General features: G+C 40.3%; 1 protein-coding gene across 2 annotated transcripts in view; it reads right to left on the minus strand.

Moving 5' to 3' along the window:
* The window catches only part of mettl25 (methyltransferase like 25), a 75,201-nt gene that overhangs the window by 45,202 nt on the left and 10,297 nt on the right, over positions 1 to 19,702 (minus strand). The window contains exons 3-5 of one of the 2 annotated variants that reach the window (XM_067999460.1): positions 18,129 to 18,235; positions 4,475 to 5,107; positions 647 to 800 (exon numbers count right to left, since the gene is read on the minus strand). In XM_067999460.1, coding sequence (XP_067855561.1) covers positions 647 to 800; positions 4,475 to 5,107; positions 18,129 to 18,235 — 894 coding nt within the window. The remainder of the gene's footprint in view (positions 1 to 646; positions 801 to 4,474; positions 5,108 to 18,128; positions 18,236 to 19,702) is intronic. The other variant, XM_067999461.1, reaches the window with a different exon arrangement.

Raw genomic sequence — 19,702 nt, forward strand, 5'->3', positions numbered from 1 at the left:
TATTACAATATCAGATCTAATAATACTATTATCACTAGAATCTAAGTGTACCAACATCAAGTAAAAGTTGGGAGTAATATGTGTGACAGGCACAAATGACATAGATCGGAAAACCTATTTTAACATATGGATCTGCGTTTATTTTTGAAAGTGACATGCATCAATGTAAGTCACATTTTTAAAACAAAATGAATGACTGTCCATATAAATTTCAATATAGTACTACTGTAGTAATATTTGCTGTCTTTGAGGTAAGTCAAATAAAACCAGAATTATCAGGAGCAGACGGTAAGGAAATCATCACCTCTACTGTACAAAACATTTGAGTGAAGCTGATTTTTAGAACTTTGTTTACAGATTCATTTCATTTCTATTTGAAAGGCAAATACATGGAGCTTCAATGAAATGAACATTTTTGTTCTAAAGAAATAAAACGTAGCCATTAGTTTTCTTCTACCTTAAGTTTTTTTCCCATTTTGTAAATATGTTTGCATTATTTTTTTCATACAATGCACCCTGTCTTTTATTGCTGCTAGCAGTAATGTGACTCCCACAGTGCACTGCGTGTGTTAGTTGTGTTCAGCAGTTTCTGGTTCCAACACTCTGTTGACAAATCACACACCCTATTTAGCATTCCTTTGCTTACCTTTGCTGTCATCCGATAATTCAAACTCCTCCGAGAGAAGATGGTAGCAACAGCCCACACTGCAAACAGCTTTGAGTTCTGGTTTAGTAATGAAAATGCGCAAAGTGTTTGAGGCAAGGTCACCGCAGGTGTGCAGACCGACCATCATAGAATCCTGGAAAGTAAGCAGTAGAGTCCTTCTTACATTTACGTGACAAATTACACGTAACAGAAATGGCCTCGAGCAACCGCTACAGAGCAGTCCCCCGAGGACTGAGTCTCATGTACCATAGATGAAATAACATTTTTAATTTTAACAAACCTCATATGCTGGCTACAGTTCAATAGGTGCTGTCCTTCCAGTACCTCATCCAAGTGACCATTCTACCTGATGACTATAAGTGCACTTTCCAGCAGGCAAAAACTCTGAAGTCATTTCAGAGGCATCGAGTTACATCGAAACTACATCACAAAAACAGGCAATTCGGCCCAACAGGTCTATGCCTGCGTTTATGCTCCACACAAGCCTCCTCCCTCCCTACTTCATCTAGCCTTATCAGGATGCCCTTCTATTCCTTTCTCCCTCATGTGCTTATCTATCTTCCTCTTAATGCATCTATGCTATTTGCCTCAACTATTCCTTGTGGTAGCACGTTCCACATTTTTACCACTCTTTGGTAAAGAAGTTTCTCCTGAATTACCTATTGGATTTATTAGCGATTATTTTATATTGATGACCTCTAGTTTTGGATTTCTCTTCTACCCTATCAAACCCTATCATTATCTTAAAGACCTCTATCAGGTCACCCCTCAGCCTTCTCTTTTCTAGAGAAAAGATTCCCGGTCTGTTCAGCCTTTCCTGACAGGGATATCCTTGTGAATCTTTTTTGCACCCTCTCCAATGCCTCTATACTCTTTTTGTAATATGGAGACCAGAACTGTGCACAATACTCCATGTGTGGTCTAACCCAGGTTCTATACAAGTTAAACATAACTTCTTTGCTTTTCAATTCTATCCCTCTAGAAATGAACTCTGATGCTTGGTTTGCTTTTCTTATGGCCTTATTAACCTGCGTCGCTACTCTTCGTGATTTATGTATCTGTATTCCTAGATCCCTTTACTCCTCTATCCTGTTTAGACTCTTATTATCCAAGCAGTATGTGGCCTCCTTACTCGTCCTACCAAAATGCACCACCTCACACTTATTTATATTGAAATTCATTTGCCAATTACATGCCCATTTTTCAAGTTTATTAATGTTTTCTTGCATTTTGACACATTCTTCCTTTGTATTAACTACACCCCCAATTTGGTGTCGCCCACAAATTTTAAAATTGTACTTCCGATTCCCGAACCAAATCGTTCATGTAAACTGTGAACAACTGTGGTCTCAGCACCAATCCCTGTGGTACACCACTTCCCACCTTTTGTCAGTCTGAGTAGCTTCCCTTAACCCCTACTCTCTTTTCTGTTTTGTAGCCAACTTGCTATCCATTCTGCTACCTGTCCACCTGACTCCACATGCTCTGACCTTAGCCATGAGTCTACAATGCGGTACCTTATCGAAGGCCTTTTGAAAATCCAAATATATTACATCTACTATGTTACCCTTGTCTACTCTTTCTGTTACTTCTTCAAAGAATTCAGTGAGGTTGGTCAAGCATGACTTTCCCTTCTGAAAGCCGTGCTGACTATTCTTTATTATATTTTCGTTCTGTAGATGTCTTTCTATTACATCTTTGAGTAAAGATTCCATTATCTTTCCTACTACCGATATTAAGCTAACTGTCCTATCTCCCTTTTTAAATATAGGAACAACATTAGCTGTCCACACTGTGATGGGGGACGCTTGGTTTCCATGGATAAGTTAGATGGGCCAAATGTCCTCCTTATCATAGTGTTCTTTGAGTCATTGGAGAGGAATAGGAACCCTGCCTGATTTTTCCCTCCAAGATCTGGATACATTGCAGCCAACTATAGTAACCTCACCATTATTCTGGCTGAAATCAGCTAACTGAGCACATAGTGGGCAGCAAACCCAGAACCTTCCTGGACTATATAGCTGAGTACTACCACCACACAAAGCATTTACGATTTGAGCCACAGAAGAAGCAAACTCACTCTTTAGACAAGATTTGATCTAACAGGAATTATCTCAACCATATTTTATGTTGCAATGAGTGGGAATGATTTTATATACCATTTATTCTAATTTTGATAACCTTTCATTAAAAAAAACAACTAAATTATTGCCTTTTTGTAGAACAGCTGTTAAAAATCTCAATTTTCATCAAATATAACTATTTAAAATCAATTCAAAAGAATTGTATTACATGATTCTGCTGCTTATACTCAGAAAAAAGACAAGCAGAGTGCCTGCCACCTTGTGGCAGTCACAATATAATGCGTAAAACAGCCCATCATGGAAGAATATTTTTGCCTTTTGAAATTGTACAATATATAACTAACAAAGCTAACATCAATGCCGTAAAAGGTTATAAAACAGACCACAACATCATGTCTACTTTTTATATTTTTGGGGCTCATCAATGTGAAGGATATCAGTGCAAAGGAACAGAACACTTATTTTCAACATTTGTTACCCAAGGTCCCTATATTGCACTCCCAAATCAGGCATAGCACAACTGGATGCGGGGTATAGCTCACTTTTCTCAACCTAACAATGTGCTTTAATCCCAATTTCCAAATCTTAGAAGACTATCTTCTCATTGTTGCTGTATGAATTTTTACATCTCCCACACCAGCCATCATATGGGCTTGCTGATTTCCAATATAGGCCCCTGATTTTCAAATGAAATTGCGGGTGCGTTGGGGGCGGGAGGGCTGCGAAAATCAGGAAAATCCCGAGCGGGTGAGGAAGCCAGCCCCAACCCACCGACTTCCGGGTTCCCCACAGACACGCCTGCGTGCATGCGCGTTTCCCCAATGCGGAAGTCCCACCGGCAATTAAAGCCAGCGGGATGATAGTTAAAGAACCAAATGTATCTCATTGAGGTACTTAAGGTACTTTATTTCTGACATAGTAGATAGTTAAACTGATTTTAAACTTATCCAGGCGGCTTTCCCACATGAAACCAGACAAAAAGGGCCAGATCGGGCAAAAATAAAGTAAATAAAGTAAATAAAAATCCATTGCACAAAGCTAAAAAACAAAATAAACCTACCTTTCCACCGATGTCACCTGCAAACCCCCGCTCCGATGTCCCCCTCTCCCCCATCCGATGTCCCTCTCAGCCCCCGATGTCTCCCTCTCCGATCTCCCCCCTCCCCCCTGATCTTCCCCTCTCCCCCCCTGATCTTCCCCTCTGCTCCCCCCGATCTTCAGCACCCTCCACTCTCTGTTCCAGCGCCAGATGACGTCTCTCCCCCCACTGTGGCGTTGCAGCTCCTGTTGGCAGCCAGCCTGTCAATCATGCTGGCTGCCAGGCGTGAAACCCTGAAACAGCTTTAATCACCATCAATTACATCGTGATCACGTTGGGAAAGGTAAGTTTTTTATAAATTTGGGTTTGCCACGAGCACCTTCACCTCCCCCACCCCGCCACTGCCATCCTGCCACCATTTTAAAATTGAGCCCACAGTGTTAATTTGCACCATTAGGGGCAGTTCTGTGTTGTGGGTTCACACACACAAAGAAATGGGTTGAATACCAAATTTCACTTCTTCGTGAGCGACCCTTATGAGCTGAGAGCCATCATCCTGGCCTAAATTTAAACTGGGGCTCCAAAGGTGAAAGGATAGTGTATTAACCCAGTGTCACTCACGCAATCTAATGTTTACCTTAATACACATCTCAAGACATTGTGCTTTGTGTAAGGATGCCTAACCTTTATGTCAGAAATTATGTCTCGGAGTTCCGTTGTGGCAGTAACATGCAGTGTTAATGGAGAATACAGGTTAGCCTCTTTTATTCGCTTTGCTTTGGCCTCTAAATTTGCAGTTTTTCTTTTCTCTTTCTCTTTTTCATCCAGATCTTTCTTTTGTCTCGACAGTGAACTCATTTCCACAGCATCAGTTGACAGAAGTTCCAGAAACAGATTGTTAGCGTCATTAAATTCATCTTCAATTGGTCCCACAATCTGTGCAGATGCATCTATATCATTTTTCTCGTTTGTCTCTGACTCTGTGAAAGTAGCAGAAATAGGAGTCTGTACAGGTTCATGGCCAGACTGAGTTTCAGGAGTACTCTCTTGCTCCTGATCATGGCCAATCTGTTCCCCGATTTCCTTAAAACTCTCCACACTATGCATTTGCATTTCCTGCGGATGTTCTGGTGCAGAGCCTTGGTTCAGAGGCTTTGTTTGACGCTGATAAACTTTCCAGTATCTTTTTAATTTTCTGTTCCTCTCATTCGCCCCACTGGTGTTGGTGCTGGAAGAATCAATGCCATACACATTTAAGCCATATTGCATGGACAGATAGGAACTCAAATAGCCCTTTCCTGATCCTATATCAATTACCTAGGAGAAATCAAAAGGTTCAATAACATCATTATTATAATTTACAACAACATCAATCTAATTTATAATACCCTGAGGTAAACTATTTTTAATTGCAGTCCAAACATGTATTCATAGCTGAATAACATTTTCATTTTCTCTTTTAATGTAATGCCTTTCTTATTGTTCTCCACATTGGACACAAGGGAATATTGCAACCAGGGCTTGAAAATGTACAGCGTTACAATTCAAATTGTGAAAAAAAAGCAATACATAAAAATGTTACATTAACTGTGTTTTTCATGTCTGGACCAATAATATTAAAACACTATTTTGAATACATTATGCTGGAAGTGAGGCAGAGCAACTGTTGCCATACAATATCATCCCTAGGACTGCTGCATAAGTAAACTGTACATTATCAGTACAGTAGGGATACTTAACCCTTCCCAAACACTGAGCTGACTCATACTAATGTTCTTCTGCGATGGAAAATTAGATGATGGCAGGATTAGTAATGGCTGAGGTATGCCACAATCAGCACTATCAACCAAAACTTACCTGCCCTCCCATACAACATCAACGGAACAAAGGAAACAACTTGTACCTATTGTCTCAAGGTAACGTCAACATTAAAAAGAAATAGGAATAAAATGAAGAGAGCGAGGCAAATAAATATCGGGGCTCATTTTAAATATGGGGCAGCCAGCTGGCAGAGTATTTTTCCTTCAAAATTTTTCTTCATTGTATCATTACTGTTTTGGTATTGGATAGCTGAGAATATTACTGCAAGTATGAGTGTAATGTATATAAAATCGTTTGTTCTTATATATAGCACAGTCATCTTAGTGTTTGCTGCTGCAGTTTGATGGTTTGGAAGCCATGTCCCCAATTTCATGTGTGTAAACAAGACTTAAAAGAGGGATTACTTGCACAAACTGTTGAAGTATAATGGTCAAAGTGTTCTCTGTTGAGATGCTTTAATACCTTGAAAATGTACACTTGAATTCATTTTAAACCAGTTTTGATATATCCCTTTGTACTTCAATAAACAAAATGCATACTTGGGAACAGTGAATATATATTTCTAAAGTCCCTATTTTTAAATTCATTCATGGAATGTGGGCGTCGCTGGCAAGGCCAGCATTTATTGCCCATCCCTAATTGCCCTTGAGAAGGTGGTGATGAGCCGCCTTCTTGAACCGCTGCGGTCCGTGTGGTGAAGATTCTCCCACAGTGCTGTTAGGTAGGGAGTTCCAGGATTTTGTCCCAGCGACGATGAAGGAATGGCGATACATTTCCAAGTCAGGATGGTGTGTGACTTGGAGGGGAACGTGCAGGTGGTGTTGTTCCCATGTGCCAGCTGTCCTTGTCCTTCTAGGTGGTAGAGATCGCGGGTTTGGGAGGTGCTGTCGAAGAAGCCTTGACGAGTTGCTGCAGTGCATCCTGTGGATGGTACACACTGCAGCCACGGTGCGTGGTGGTGAAGGGAGTGAATGTTTAGGGTGGTAGATGGGGTGCCAATCAAGCGGGCTGCTTTGTCCTGGATGGTGTCGAGCTTCTTGAGTGTTGTTGGAGCTGCACTCATCCAGGCAAGTGGAGAGTATTCCATTACACTCCTGACTTGTGCTTTGTAGATGGTAGAAAGGCTTTGGGGAGTCAGGAAATTAGTCAATCGCCGCAGAATACCCAGTCTCTGACCTGCTCTTGTAGCCATAGTATTTATGTGGCTGGTCCAGTTAAGTTTCTGGTCAATGGTGACCCCCAGGATGTTGATGGTGGGGGATTTGGCGATGGTAATGCCATTGAACGTCAAAGGGAGGTGGTTAGACTCTCTCTTGTTGGAGGTGGTCATTGCCTGGCACTTGTCTGGCACGAATGTTACTTGCCACTTATAAGTCCAAGCCTGGATATTGTCCAGGTCTTGCTGCATGCGGGCACAGACTGCTTCATTATCTGAGGGGTTGTGAATGGAACTGAACAGTGTGCAATCATCAGCGAACATCCCCATTTCTGACCTTTTGATGGAGGGAAGGTCATTGATGAAGCAGCTGAAGATGGTTGGGCCTGGGACACTGACCTGAGGAACTCCTGCAGCAATGTCCTGGGGCTGAGATGATTGGCCTCCAACAACCACTATCATCTTCCTATGTGCTAAGTATGACTCCAGCCATTGGAGAGTTTTCCCATTGACTTCAATTTTGTGTGGGAACTGCATAATACCAAATTCATTCTATTCATGAACAAATTAAAGCATTGAGGCAATAATGGAGCAACCCTGACTGAGAAGATTTTTTTATCATTTAAAATTGTTTAATCAAAGGTTTTTCAGGCAAATACTAAAGAATTATTGATAGGAAAAAAAAGTACAGAAGGTTGTGAGAGCACACATTAGAGTACATTAGGCAACCTTGCACAAAGCTAATGCCACTCCTATGACACTAACCAGACTTTGGATATAATGGAAATGTGCAACACACATAGACCTTGTATCTGAAGATTATCCCCAACATAGTTTAGGTGATTTTCTGTATTACTGAAGGAAGAGAAAAGTTGAGGAGGAAATTTAATAGGGCCAAGGGGAGAATGAAATAAAAACAAGCAATTGAGATGATATAGAATCAATGCTGTGCATTTTAGAGTGTTGCTACTATGATGACTATGTACTGCATAAAAGAACAGCTCAGCATGTAGCCTTGTATTCCTAATATGTAATTCCTGCTCATGCCCACATACTAAAGCTGCATGAATGCCAGATCCCATCATCATAAAAGGTATGTGGTGTTTATTTTATGATATTAAGAAACTTTGTGAGGAAAACATAGCACAGGTGAAGACAGTAGTGGAATATACAGACGAAAAACAGCTGAAAATTGAAGGCAGTTAAGATGAAATTGAACTACAGTCCCATCATACTATATGATTTGTACTGCAGTGATATCAGGTTTTATTTTACTGCATGTAACACAGTTACAAGGCAGTAATTCAATCAAGCAGTTCTAATCACATCATAAACCGCAAGGGCGAAGCTTGAGCGGTTCTGATTCTCAGCGGAGCCTCGGAGATTGAATTACTGCCTTATATTGTGTTAGTTTTCATAAAACATATTGAAAAGTCTTGACAAAAAGTTCTCAGCTTTCTTTTTTTCAGCGAGTGCACGGGAAGTGGTTGATGTTGTATGGCAAGTAAATGTAACCAAATCAACCGGGATGTAGGATCTGAAGCTGCGTGACACCGCATGACTGGTGCTATAGTATTATGAGCTTTTATTTGGGAGGGGGAAAACGGATTACTGGGAAATAAAATATTGCATGTATGCTTTATAGAAGTTACTTAATGGAGTGCTATGGAATGCTGTTTTTATTCTCACGAGTGATGAAAGCCTACTAACTCAAAAATGACAAACAACAGCATAAAAAGCTTCCGCCACCACTGTTCACAGCAGGAACTTTCTACACTTGCTTCCTCCTTGGCAACTGGTTGGATTTTTTTTCTCAGAACGAAATCAGCTGCAATTCAGTCCAATAAAAATTGACTTTGACAATCAAATTTGTCAAATACAAGGTGGGAACATGTGAAATGAGGTTAATGACAAACAAGCGGATCGCAGGAAAACACGATAATCTCCTGCAGCAGGAGGTTAAATAATAAATGTTGTAAGTACTCAAAACCTCAGCACTGTGCTGACTTATGAGAACGGAGAACTCTTACCCCTAAAAGTAATCCCATAATCCCTACCCCAATTTTACAATATTAAGATTCCCTTAATCTTAACTGGAATTTTAATCCATACAAATAAATAAACCTTTTGCAAATAACTGAAAACAAAGCACATTGTATTCAAGTATATGTTTGATGCCAATGAATGGTGAGCATGGATTTGAGCTTGTGGTGTGGGCAAGTGGAAGGCAGAGCTGAGGAAAGGAGCGAAAATGGTGGGAGAGTGATCATCAGGATGTTGTAAGTCTCAGATAGTCTCCAGAGTTTCCAGAGTGCTTTTGGCATGAACTTGGGGACTGGTCAACCTCTCACCTGCTGTCTTGGGTGTATTGTTAGGGATAGAAATGAAGAAGTCTGAGATCTTTAAAAGAAAACAAGGAGGTCTATGTATTCATTATTTCTTAGAAAGGCAACAACAACTTGCATTTATATAGCCTTTAACATAGTAAAGCACGTCACAGGAGCATTATCAGAAAAAGTTTGACACCGAGCCACATAAGGAGGTATTAGGACAGGTAACCAAAAGCTTGGTCAAAGAGGTAGGTTTTAAGGAGCGTCTTAAAGGAGGAGAGAGAGGCAGAGGGGTTTAGGGAGGGAACTTGGGGGCCTAGACCTAAAGGCACAACCGTCAAAGGTGGGCAAAGGAAATCAGGGATGCACAAGAAGCTAGAATTAGAGGAACGCAGAGTTCTCAGAGGGTTATAGGGCTGGAGGAAGTTACAGAGATAGGGACTCCATCGTCTATGTAATTACAAGTCTTGTGTCTAGCTCACATCTATAGTATTATTGCATTACATAGAATTACATAGAATGTACAGCACAGAAACTGGCCATTCGGCCTAACAGGTCCATGCCGGTGTTTATGCTCCACACGAGCCTCCTCCCTCCCTACTACATATAACCCTATCAGCATATCCTTCTATTCCTTTCTCCCCCATGTGTTTATCTAGCTTCCCCTTAAATGCATCTATGCTAGTCGCCTCAACTCCTCCTTGTGACAGTGAGTTTCACATTCTAACCACTCTCTGGGTAAAGAAGTTTCTCCTGAATTTCCTACTGGATTTATTAGTGACTATCTTATATTTATGACCCCTAGTTTTGGACACCCTCACAAATGGAAACATTTTCTCTATATCTACCTTATCAAACTCTTTCATTATCTTAAAGACCTCTATCAGGTCTTCTCTTTTCTAGAGAAAACAGCCCCAGCCTGCTCAATCTTTGCTGATGGGTGTAACCTCTCAGTTCTGGTATCATCATAGTAAATCTTTTTTGCATCTTCTCCAGTGCCTCTATATCATTTTTATAATGTGGAGACCAGAACTGTCCACAGTACTCCAAGTGTGGTCTAACCAAGGTTCTGTACAAGTTTAACATAACTTCTCTGCTTTTCAATTCTATCCCTCTAGGAATGAACCCCAGTGCTTGGTTTGCTTTTTTTTAAAAAATGGCCTTATTAACCTGCGTCGCTACTTTTAATGATTTGTGTATATGTACCCCCAGATCCCTCTGCTCCTCTACCCCATTTAGACTCTAATTATCCAAGCAGTAAGTGGCCCCCTTATTCTTCTTAGCAAAATGTAATACCTCACACTTATCTATATTGAAATTCATATGCCAATTACATGCCCATTCTGCAAGTTTATTAATATCTTCCTGTACATGGGGAAATGTACGTCACAAGTCACACTTTAAGGTATAAGTATCATGCCAAGTTGAAAGTGTACCCATATGCAAAGTATATGTCACATTTGCACCTGATTGACTCTTATCATATTCACCAAAAAGCAACAAATCACAATAAATCACTGTTAAGTGAACAACGCTAATTGCCCAAAATATTATTGAGCAGACAGGGGAGCAGGTGGGAAACCAATCAATGAACAAGCCATAAATAGCTACAAATAGGCAATTGCTGAAGGAGAGAAGATCAATGTATGTGACTCCAACAGAGGTCCAGCAGAACAGCTCAGAAATGGGCTGGGCTCTGAATACACCGCATCCCAACCTAATCTGGGATTTTCCACTGGGTGGGGGTGGGGGTGAAGGTGGGGACTCCCTATGCTGGGAGTCCCGACCTCCCTGGCCAATATAGGACCGAGTGTAAGGCTAGAGGCCAGTCCACCGAGTTAGCAGAGGCATATTGGCCTCCAGGAAGGCAGAAGTGGGCACCACCGGGGATGGAAGAGAAATGGGTCCAGGGAAGTGGAATTTCTTTAACAAAAATATTTTAATGTAAATTGTTTTTCAATGGCGGTGGGGAGTTTGGAATTCTCCCCTGGATAGTGGTCAAGCACCAGAAGTTCTGGCAGTGTGGGTCTGGCGGGTGCCCAGGATTTGTATGAACTGAAAATCAAATGCCCTCCCACTGACCCTACATACACTGCTATGCGTGATCCTGGCTTCTTTCTCACCATCCATTACCTTCCCTTCCCTTTCCCCTTCACTGCCACCAATTTCCCTCTTCTTTCCCCCCTTCACAATAATCCATTTCACCTTCATTATCCCCCTTCCCTCTCTCCCTTATTACCATTCATTTCTCCCCTGCCCTCAGCACCACTCCTACTAAGTCCTGCTGCTAATGGAAGTGATTCTGGCTGCTGCGTATTGTAGTTGGGAATTACTACTCTCATGAGAATTCCTGCTCACAGTATGCAGTGGCCCGAATCACATCCATCAGTGGTAGGACTCAGGAAGGGGCAGTGCTGAGGGGCCTGGGGCCTGGGACTTGGTCTGTGCTGACTTCTGTCAGCAAACTTGACTCATGGGCAAGGTTCCCAAAGCGGTAATGGTTGACATATATGAAATACTCAGTACCCACATGCCAAATGATTTACTTGTATTTAATTATACTGGAAAATCCTGCAGCCCAAGTTCTCTTTTTGCTTTGGTGTAGAATTGGTATGGGGAAATCTTTTGCCCTTCTGCAGAACAAATCTTTGGGGAGAAGTAACCAGATTAAAGCACTGGGATTGGGAATTTGCATTTCAATTCAGAAACAGTGAAGAAAAGCAAATTTCTGTCAAGGTTAAATATATATTGTACATTTGGATTTAAAATTGGATACAACTTATAAATATAGAGCCTGAGGGTAGTGCAGAAAGGAGTTAGAACACCTTAGATTGTGAAAAACAACCTTGCATCAGGATAAAATTAACTAGAGTTGAAATAAAGGTCAGTATCAACAGAAATACTGTACATCATTGACATCAAACAGTCTGGATCTTGAATCTTAGATCTGTATAATGAAACCATGCAGACTTATGTCATTGTTTTCATTCTTCTACATTTTCATTTGTTTTGTATTGTAACCATTATCTTTATTGCATACAAGTTAGATAAATATTACCAGATTTATTTGGAAGATTGTCTAGGCATTAATTTGAATAATTGTTTTCTGACTATAATTTTTGTGGATCAAATTACTTTCTGTGTATTTGTTCAAGAGTATTTCAAGGAATACAATGGATCATTGTGTGGGATTAATTTTGTTCAAATTTAGTTCAAGGCCAGTCTACCATGACGGCTTTTGACTCCATGTTGTAAGCCAGCGATGTACAATATCTGACTTCAGCGAATATAAATTGAATAAACGAGAATTTGCAATTTTTACAATGTCCTCACACAGAAAGTTAATAATTCATTAATTTATCAACATTGATGATTCCGTACTACATGGTTTGATAGAAGTTGAGTTTAAACGCTGTCAATGAAGTCTGTCAAAGGATACTCCACCCTCACAGAATCCTTCAGCTGCAAAGTATCTGGGCTATAAAATGTTTATTTATGGCTTCAGCTTAAAATGGCTAGCTATCTCCCTATTTCTCTCTCCCTTTTCTGGCTTCTCCCAGTTCTTGTTCCCTCTGATTGCCCTCTTTATCCCTCACGTCCTATTTCACATTCTTACTCCACTTCTTGCACCCCAGGGACTAGATTTTTCTCTAAATGAAAAATGGGAAAAAGTATGTAATTTAGAACGTACTAACAAAATTGGGGGGATGTGTGGTTCTGAAACATGAATGTAAATACGCTGCAGGAAAACATTTCCATGCGTCAATCACACTGTCTGGATAGCTGTAGCTCTTGTCTTTTAAAATCAAAACTGACGCCTAATAGGAGGCACAGAGCAGAACAGATGGTGTATCCTACATGAAGGAATTAATACCATATACGAACTCATTTGGAATGAAATGTTTGGTAGACACAGGGACTGTGGAGACTGGAGATGTGCACAGTACTATATATTCTATAATTTGCAAAATATGTTACATCAGTGCATTCGTACACACTGATTCTCCACAAGTGCATAATAGTGCATGGAATGAGAATACAGCACTCAAACGGATAAATGTGTTTGAAGATTCAAAATGTCCTATCCATTCTCATGGCAGAGCAAGGAGAGCTCAGTGGCTGATTGGGTGCACCCGAAGAGCACCACTCACCTCAGCACACCTCGTGCCACTCCCACTTGAAGCAGGTATCAGCACAGAATCACACACAATGGGAAAAGGGTGAAGCAACAAGTGTTGCTGGTAAACTTAGGGCTTATGGGGGTGATTTTAAACCCCAAGAACTGGTGGGTTGGGGGTGGGTGGGATTTGAAAATAGTTGGTTTTTGGGTCGCGACTGCAACCCGGCTTTATTTCCGGGTTTAACGTTGGCACATAAAAGTACAAGCTTCCCACTGGGAATGCAACGTCCGAAAATTTTGCAGTTGCGACCCAAAAAAACCCAACTATTTTCAACTCCCACCCGCCCCCAACCCACCCATTCTTGGGGTTTAAAATCACCCCCTAAGAATCCTCAGGCATGGCCAATGGATGAAAAAAGCATTTTTACCTTCCGAAGCATAACCCTAACTCACCTGGGGAGTGAGCAAGAAAAAGAACAAACGAGAACCAGGAAAGGCTTTGGATATAGGGCAAGTAGCAAGTAAAAAAAAAGACTTGTACTTATATAGCGCTTTATCATGTCTCTCAAACATACCAAACATCATATACAATTAATTACTTTGAAGTAGGATGTAGGCAAAGGCAGAGTGAGTAAGAAGCTAAAGAGAGTGAAAACTAGGCAGAAATTGAGAGAAAATGGATAGGTGATCAAAGAGCAGAGAGACATTAGAAATGCGCAGAGGGTTTGAAAAGAGGGTAGATGGTGCAATTTGCAGGTGTAGTGAAGGCAACGAGTGGAGTGACAAATCAGAAAAATCTAACTAGAGAAAATGTAGAAAATTAAGTAGTAAGTGTGCAGAATTATCAGACAGAGAGCTACAGAAATTTAGGGAAGTAGCAAATGAGAGTTGGCGGGGGGGGGGGTGGATAAAATACACCATCTCTCATGCAAAGGTAGAAATTACTGCTGATGATTCTATTATGTGGACGTTTAACATGCTTGTACCAAATGCTTTTCTCTATTTTAATGGAGGCGTTACCTATTTAAAATAAACAGGTTAACATCTTTGTTAAATAGTTGGGAAAGGAATACAGGCCATTAAGTGCTTGCCCAATAACATCGTCAATAGTAATTTCTATCCTATAAATTGAAGATAGCATATTTCAAAATCAGGAAATATTCTATGAAAATAGAAAGACACTAACATGTAAAAAGAGATGGAAGATAAATAATTTGGAAGGCTCAAGATAGAAAATGCATTCAGGTTTAAAATCAATTAATTATGTCATATAAACAGCCTCCCAAAGCTTTAGTCCATCAACGCCTTGTGTACGAGCTATCTACTTGAAACTGAGAATCAAAACTCTTCACAAAATATTACTTTAGGATAGGTGTCATATCAAAATGTAGAAGTGCATAATAGTCAATATGTTTACCTAGCACAGGAAAACTGATGAGCTCAATTAATGTTTATATTTAAAATTATGTCTCGTGCTAATTTATCTGGTGGGTAACCACCTGGAACAAACAAAAACTGATTAAAGGGGAAAAAATGTGTCTCCTGTGACATTCTCATATTGCACAGAATGACAATAATATACTCACTACTGGCCTTTTAGAAAGCACACCATGGCCGTAGATTCATTGTTTGTTTCTCTGCTCCCTGCTCCTGTTGCCCTCCTCATGCTACGCATAATTTCCTGGTAGAACAGGAATCATTTACCCTTGATCGATGTCAGTCTTGAGCTGACTGCAAGAGTGGTCTCACTCTAATTTCCCTCCTGTGGGAGGCACATCTTGTACCTACTTGCTATATCTCTTCAAAAATAGAGCAGAGATTGACTACCCCCTGCGTGGAAAAATGTCACCAGCATTTTATTTTTGTTTTAGAGAATACTTCTACACATTTGTGTATTTGAACTGAACCTTGATCTCCAAATGTTTCTCAAAGCTTATACTGTTCCTTTGCAGATACAAAATGATGTCATCAACAGTGTTGCAGCCAAATTCATAATTAATTCTGCCAAAAAGTATTAGTGACACCATTTTCTTAAATGGATAGTACACATTGCATATTAGCAAATGGTTCTGATATCATTGATGAGGTCACATCTGGAGATTTTGAGATTTGAAAAATACTCATATTGGAAACATCTGGAGCCAAGATAAACTGTCTCAACTCTAAGTTGTTTTTAAATTTATAGGAATATATTTGGTCATTTACATGTATACATCAGATTTAGTTTGGTGACCTTTAATATAGGTTTCAAAGTTAATTTAGATTTACAGATTTTTTTTGTTAATAGTAATTTTTTGCTGAATTATATGCTAACATGAGGGCTGTCAGTGCTGTGGAATAGAACATTTTTTTACTCTTCCCACCCATTGTTAGAATAAAATACAACGTTGTCTGATGAAGGGTGAAGCTCCCTGTGTGCCTTAATTGTAATCTGAAGAAACACTCTTATGGCACTACCAACATTTCCACAAGATACCGTTGGGCATTCTTTGATTAAGATTCACAGTTTATGCCAAATTTTGGCTATACTGCCCAAACTCATTTTATTTGAGGATCTTCATAGCTGGCACACAGAGGAGAGTTCAATCCCACTGAGGCAAGAACTGTGTGTTAATCCACTGCGCCACCCAATTCCTTCACTTTGACTAATTTCTGCACTTCATGTTTCAATATTAGGTAGCAACTCAGGATTAGCTAGTATTTATTTTTTTTAAATATTAACTGAAATTTTAGTCAATCTATGTAACCAGATTGGGTAAACATAAATTTGACTTTTGTAAATTAGATTCACTTTAATCAATAAAATATGGGCTAGATTTTTTCTCTATTCAGAGTCAACAGGCAGAAAATCTATCCTTGGATACCTTTATGTAAAAAGCCCCAATGAGATCTATATAGTGTATGCTGGTCACCAGAAATGTACTGGTATTTTTATAGATCAGTTATATAATTGCACATATTAGAATTTCATAGACATGCATAAGCTATTACACAGTCTAGAGTAAGTGCAGCCAGCACGTTAGAGTTCTGGTTGTTTTAAGTTAGTCATATACTGTACATTTCCTAAAATGTCCCTAGCCTCCTTATAATGGTCCATTACTTCCTGAGTCACACTTTTTAAAAATAAACTCTGAACTCATTGACAGACTTCACTACAGCGTACCAAAACAAAAACTGTTTCAAACACAGACATTGTGGGATTTTCTGGTGCAGTAAAGGGGCCTTGCATTATTCTGCTTAATAAAGTCCTGTCTTTGTGCACTCCAGAGCTAGTATGAACAGACACCTTCTTGCTACAACTATTAGCATATGACTGTTCGGTGTCTGACTCCGACTGTTAAGTGCTTTGGCATATTTCCGTACATTCTGGTGTTACTTTGGATTAGACCAAACACAAATTTTCTTCACTTTTTAAATGCTAATTATGGATCAATAGCATATATCTAAACTAATTTTAAATTAAACTGATTTATGAATTTTCCAGTTAATTTTGATGAGAAAATTTGGGGGTTTACCTACGCTATAAGCATTTCCACCAATATGAATATATAATTGTATTGAAATAATTTGCCTTGATAAACAAACCAAGCACTGAAAAGAAATAGCAAAATAATACCCAAAGCAAGTCAAACTCTCTTACAAAAGTCCAAATCACAGCTTTAGTTTCTGGTGGTTTTTGTGGCCTATTTCTATCATCGTTGGCAGTGGGACAATACTGAAACAAAAAGTTTGCTAAATGCACTTTTTACATACTCAGCACTGTGACTGAAATTAGAATCTTAACTTGTACATTTCATGGTTTATTTTACATTTAAATTCTATTGTTCCTTGCATAATCCTGTCACCAAATTCACTCCTGGAGATGACAAATATGGGCAAGACAAATATCTAAAAATATATTTACCAATGGAGACACTTCTCCCTCATTTAAATTCCCCCATGTCATGCATTATTGCCCAACTAAGAGAGAGGGTAATTGCTACTACCCATGTTGCTTCTGAAACAGACATTACTAACCCAAAATGATACAGCCTGCTTCCCTGTGGGAAAGCATGAAACCCTCCAATCATACCTCCCTTGCCTGAGAATGAAAGCACATTGGGGGTAATTTTAACTCCCCACCCCCCCCCAAACCAGTCTGGTTCACACCAGGCAGGGGACAGTTAAAATGGAGTGGGAGACTTACCCAAGATAAATAGTTGCAAGGAGAAACCCCGACGAGGGAAGCCTGGGTTCAGGGGAGGCCCAAGATTTTCTTGTAAGGCCAGGAAGAGCTCTTGTGCCGGGGACCGTTCCCGCAGGTCCCCAGCAGCGGCCTCCGAGCTGCGCTATTTTAACGGCCAAGCAGCCGTTTTCTCCCCTTTTTGATCTGGAAGCAGCATGCTAATGAGGCCCGGCCATTAAAATCGGCCAAGCCTGTCTGCTGCCGCACCCGGACAGGCCAACTGTTCACTTGGCCGCATTCCCACCCGGGAGATAAAATCAACAAATTGTTGTTGACAGAGTTGGCAGGAGTTGACAGAACTGGGGAGTTGGCAGAACTGATCTAACATTCCATGATGTAGCCGTCTTTGGACCATGTTCTAAATCTGCATGCTTAGTGGATGCTAACAGCTACCATCACCAATATGCATTAGCATCTTAATTTCTACAGAAACTGAAAATACTGGTATGCCACCAGCACTACTTTCACACCATCTCATGCTCTATATATGGAAAGTAACTGCATGAAAGGAAATTAATCCAGGAATTAGGAGCTGCATATTCAACATATCTTGGACAAAAAGGATTTAGACTAGTAACTGCACCAGAGACACTGTACTGCTTTCAGGAAACTAGTGCTTTAAACAGACTTGGAAATTGTCCTACTAGAATGCTTCATCTAATTAATGATTGGATGTTCTCTCTCACCTGTTTGATATTGCAGTATTTGGCAAAACATGCGATGACTTCAGACATCACCTCAACCTCATGGGATTTCTTTGTATTCATAAACGTGCTGGTTTTCAGAAACATATCTGAGAAGAAAGAAAAAAATAGTTTGAGATTCTTCTCATTCACCAATATGCTGAAAAAGTGCCAGATGTTTACACATGAAGAGGTGACTACCTATACCCATAGCTGCTTCAACAACACCATAAAAACATTATAATTTACCTGTACACCTGTAACCTGCCTACCATTTATTTCCATTCATTATATAACCAAATAAAATCTAGATCAAAGGACATCATAGTAATATAGGGGGAGAAATTCAACTTACAGATGCCCGCTTTGCACCAATAAAATGGGTATTGGGCCTCCAAATTTCACATCTGTCGCACCTGATCTGGATCGGAAATGCGCCGGACGCTATATTGCCTTGGTTGACCTTTAGTCATCCACGGCAGCCCCTTGAAAATAAACTCTTAAATATGCAAATCGCGGTCGTATGCCGGTTGTAGAACCCCGAATACGAAATTCAGGTACTAATGGGTGGAGCTTGCGCCGTGCAAGCTCTGCCTAGTTGTAGCATGTCTTCAGCGGCCTAACCAACGGTCCTTAAAGGGACCAAGTAAATTTCAGTAATCTTCAGGAGAAACAGGAGTGATCGTCCTGGGCCCACAAAAGAACTCTGGCACTCTGACACATACGAGGTCCCCTCATCGGGATCGCCTCCCCGCCAAGACCCGAGCTGCCGGCCGGCTACGCATGAGGACAGGCTGATATCCCAGACTGATTTCCTCAGTCCCTCCCCGACTGGTGGGCTGCAGTGGGGCATCTGTTTGGCCATTAAATGAGGCCAAAAGTTGAATTTGGCTCAGGTGCAGGCCGGCACGAATTGGTCCATCCACCAACTTTGGGCCCCTTTTGGATGCAAGTTGAATTTCTCCTCCATAGTATCAGGATCTCAACTATGATACCTAGGTTTAAATCTGCACCTCCTCACCTGACATGATGATAGTGTGGATATAAGTCACTAACCTACAAGGAGCGGGGTTGTGGGGGGGGGAAATAGGGAAAAAAACAAATTTACAAAATTGATAGTTTTTCTTTAATAATTAAGCTGTTATTGTTTTGAATTCTTATGCTTGCAGTATGCATATTTTACTATATGGGTGTTTTGATATTTTCGACGTCACAGTTCTCAGTTACTATACATGGACAACAACATCATAACCAGAACTGCTTTTCTCTCTGTTCTCATAGGGGATAAGTGTAATTTTCAGATAAAATTAGACAGTAGCAGGGCCACACATATAGCCTGTCACACAAGGGAAGATACCCCTCTTTCCATCTGGGGCAAAGATTCTGAAATGTGTTTTCTTGCTAAATTATATCAAGCCACATTTTAGTTCCCATAACTGTAGCTATATGAAGTAGTATTTTTGACTGATCTGTCTCTCTGTGGATTTAATACTTGATCCCCACTTGAAAGATTTTCAAGATGGTGGCTAGTCATTTTAGGAGATGAAAAACAGCTTGTGGTATAATGGGGCGGGGGG

The sequence above is a fragment of the Heptranchias perlo genome, chromosome 18, assembly GCF_035084215.1.
Source record: "Heptranchias perlo isolate sHepPer1 chromosome 18, sHepPer1.hap1, whole genome shotgun sequence".
NCBI classification, from domain to species: domain Eukaryota; kingdom Metazoa; phylum Chordata; class Chondrichthyes; order Hexanchiformes; family Hexanchidae; genus Heptranchias; species Heptranchias perlo.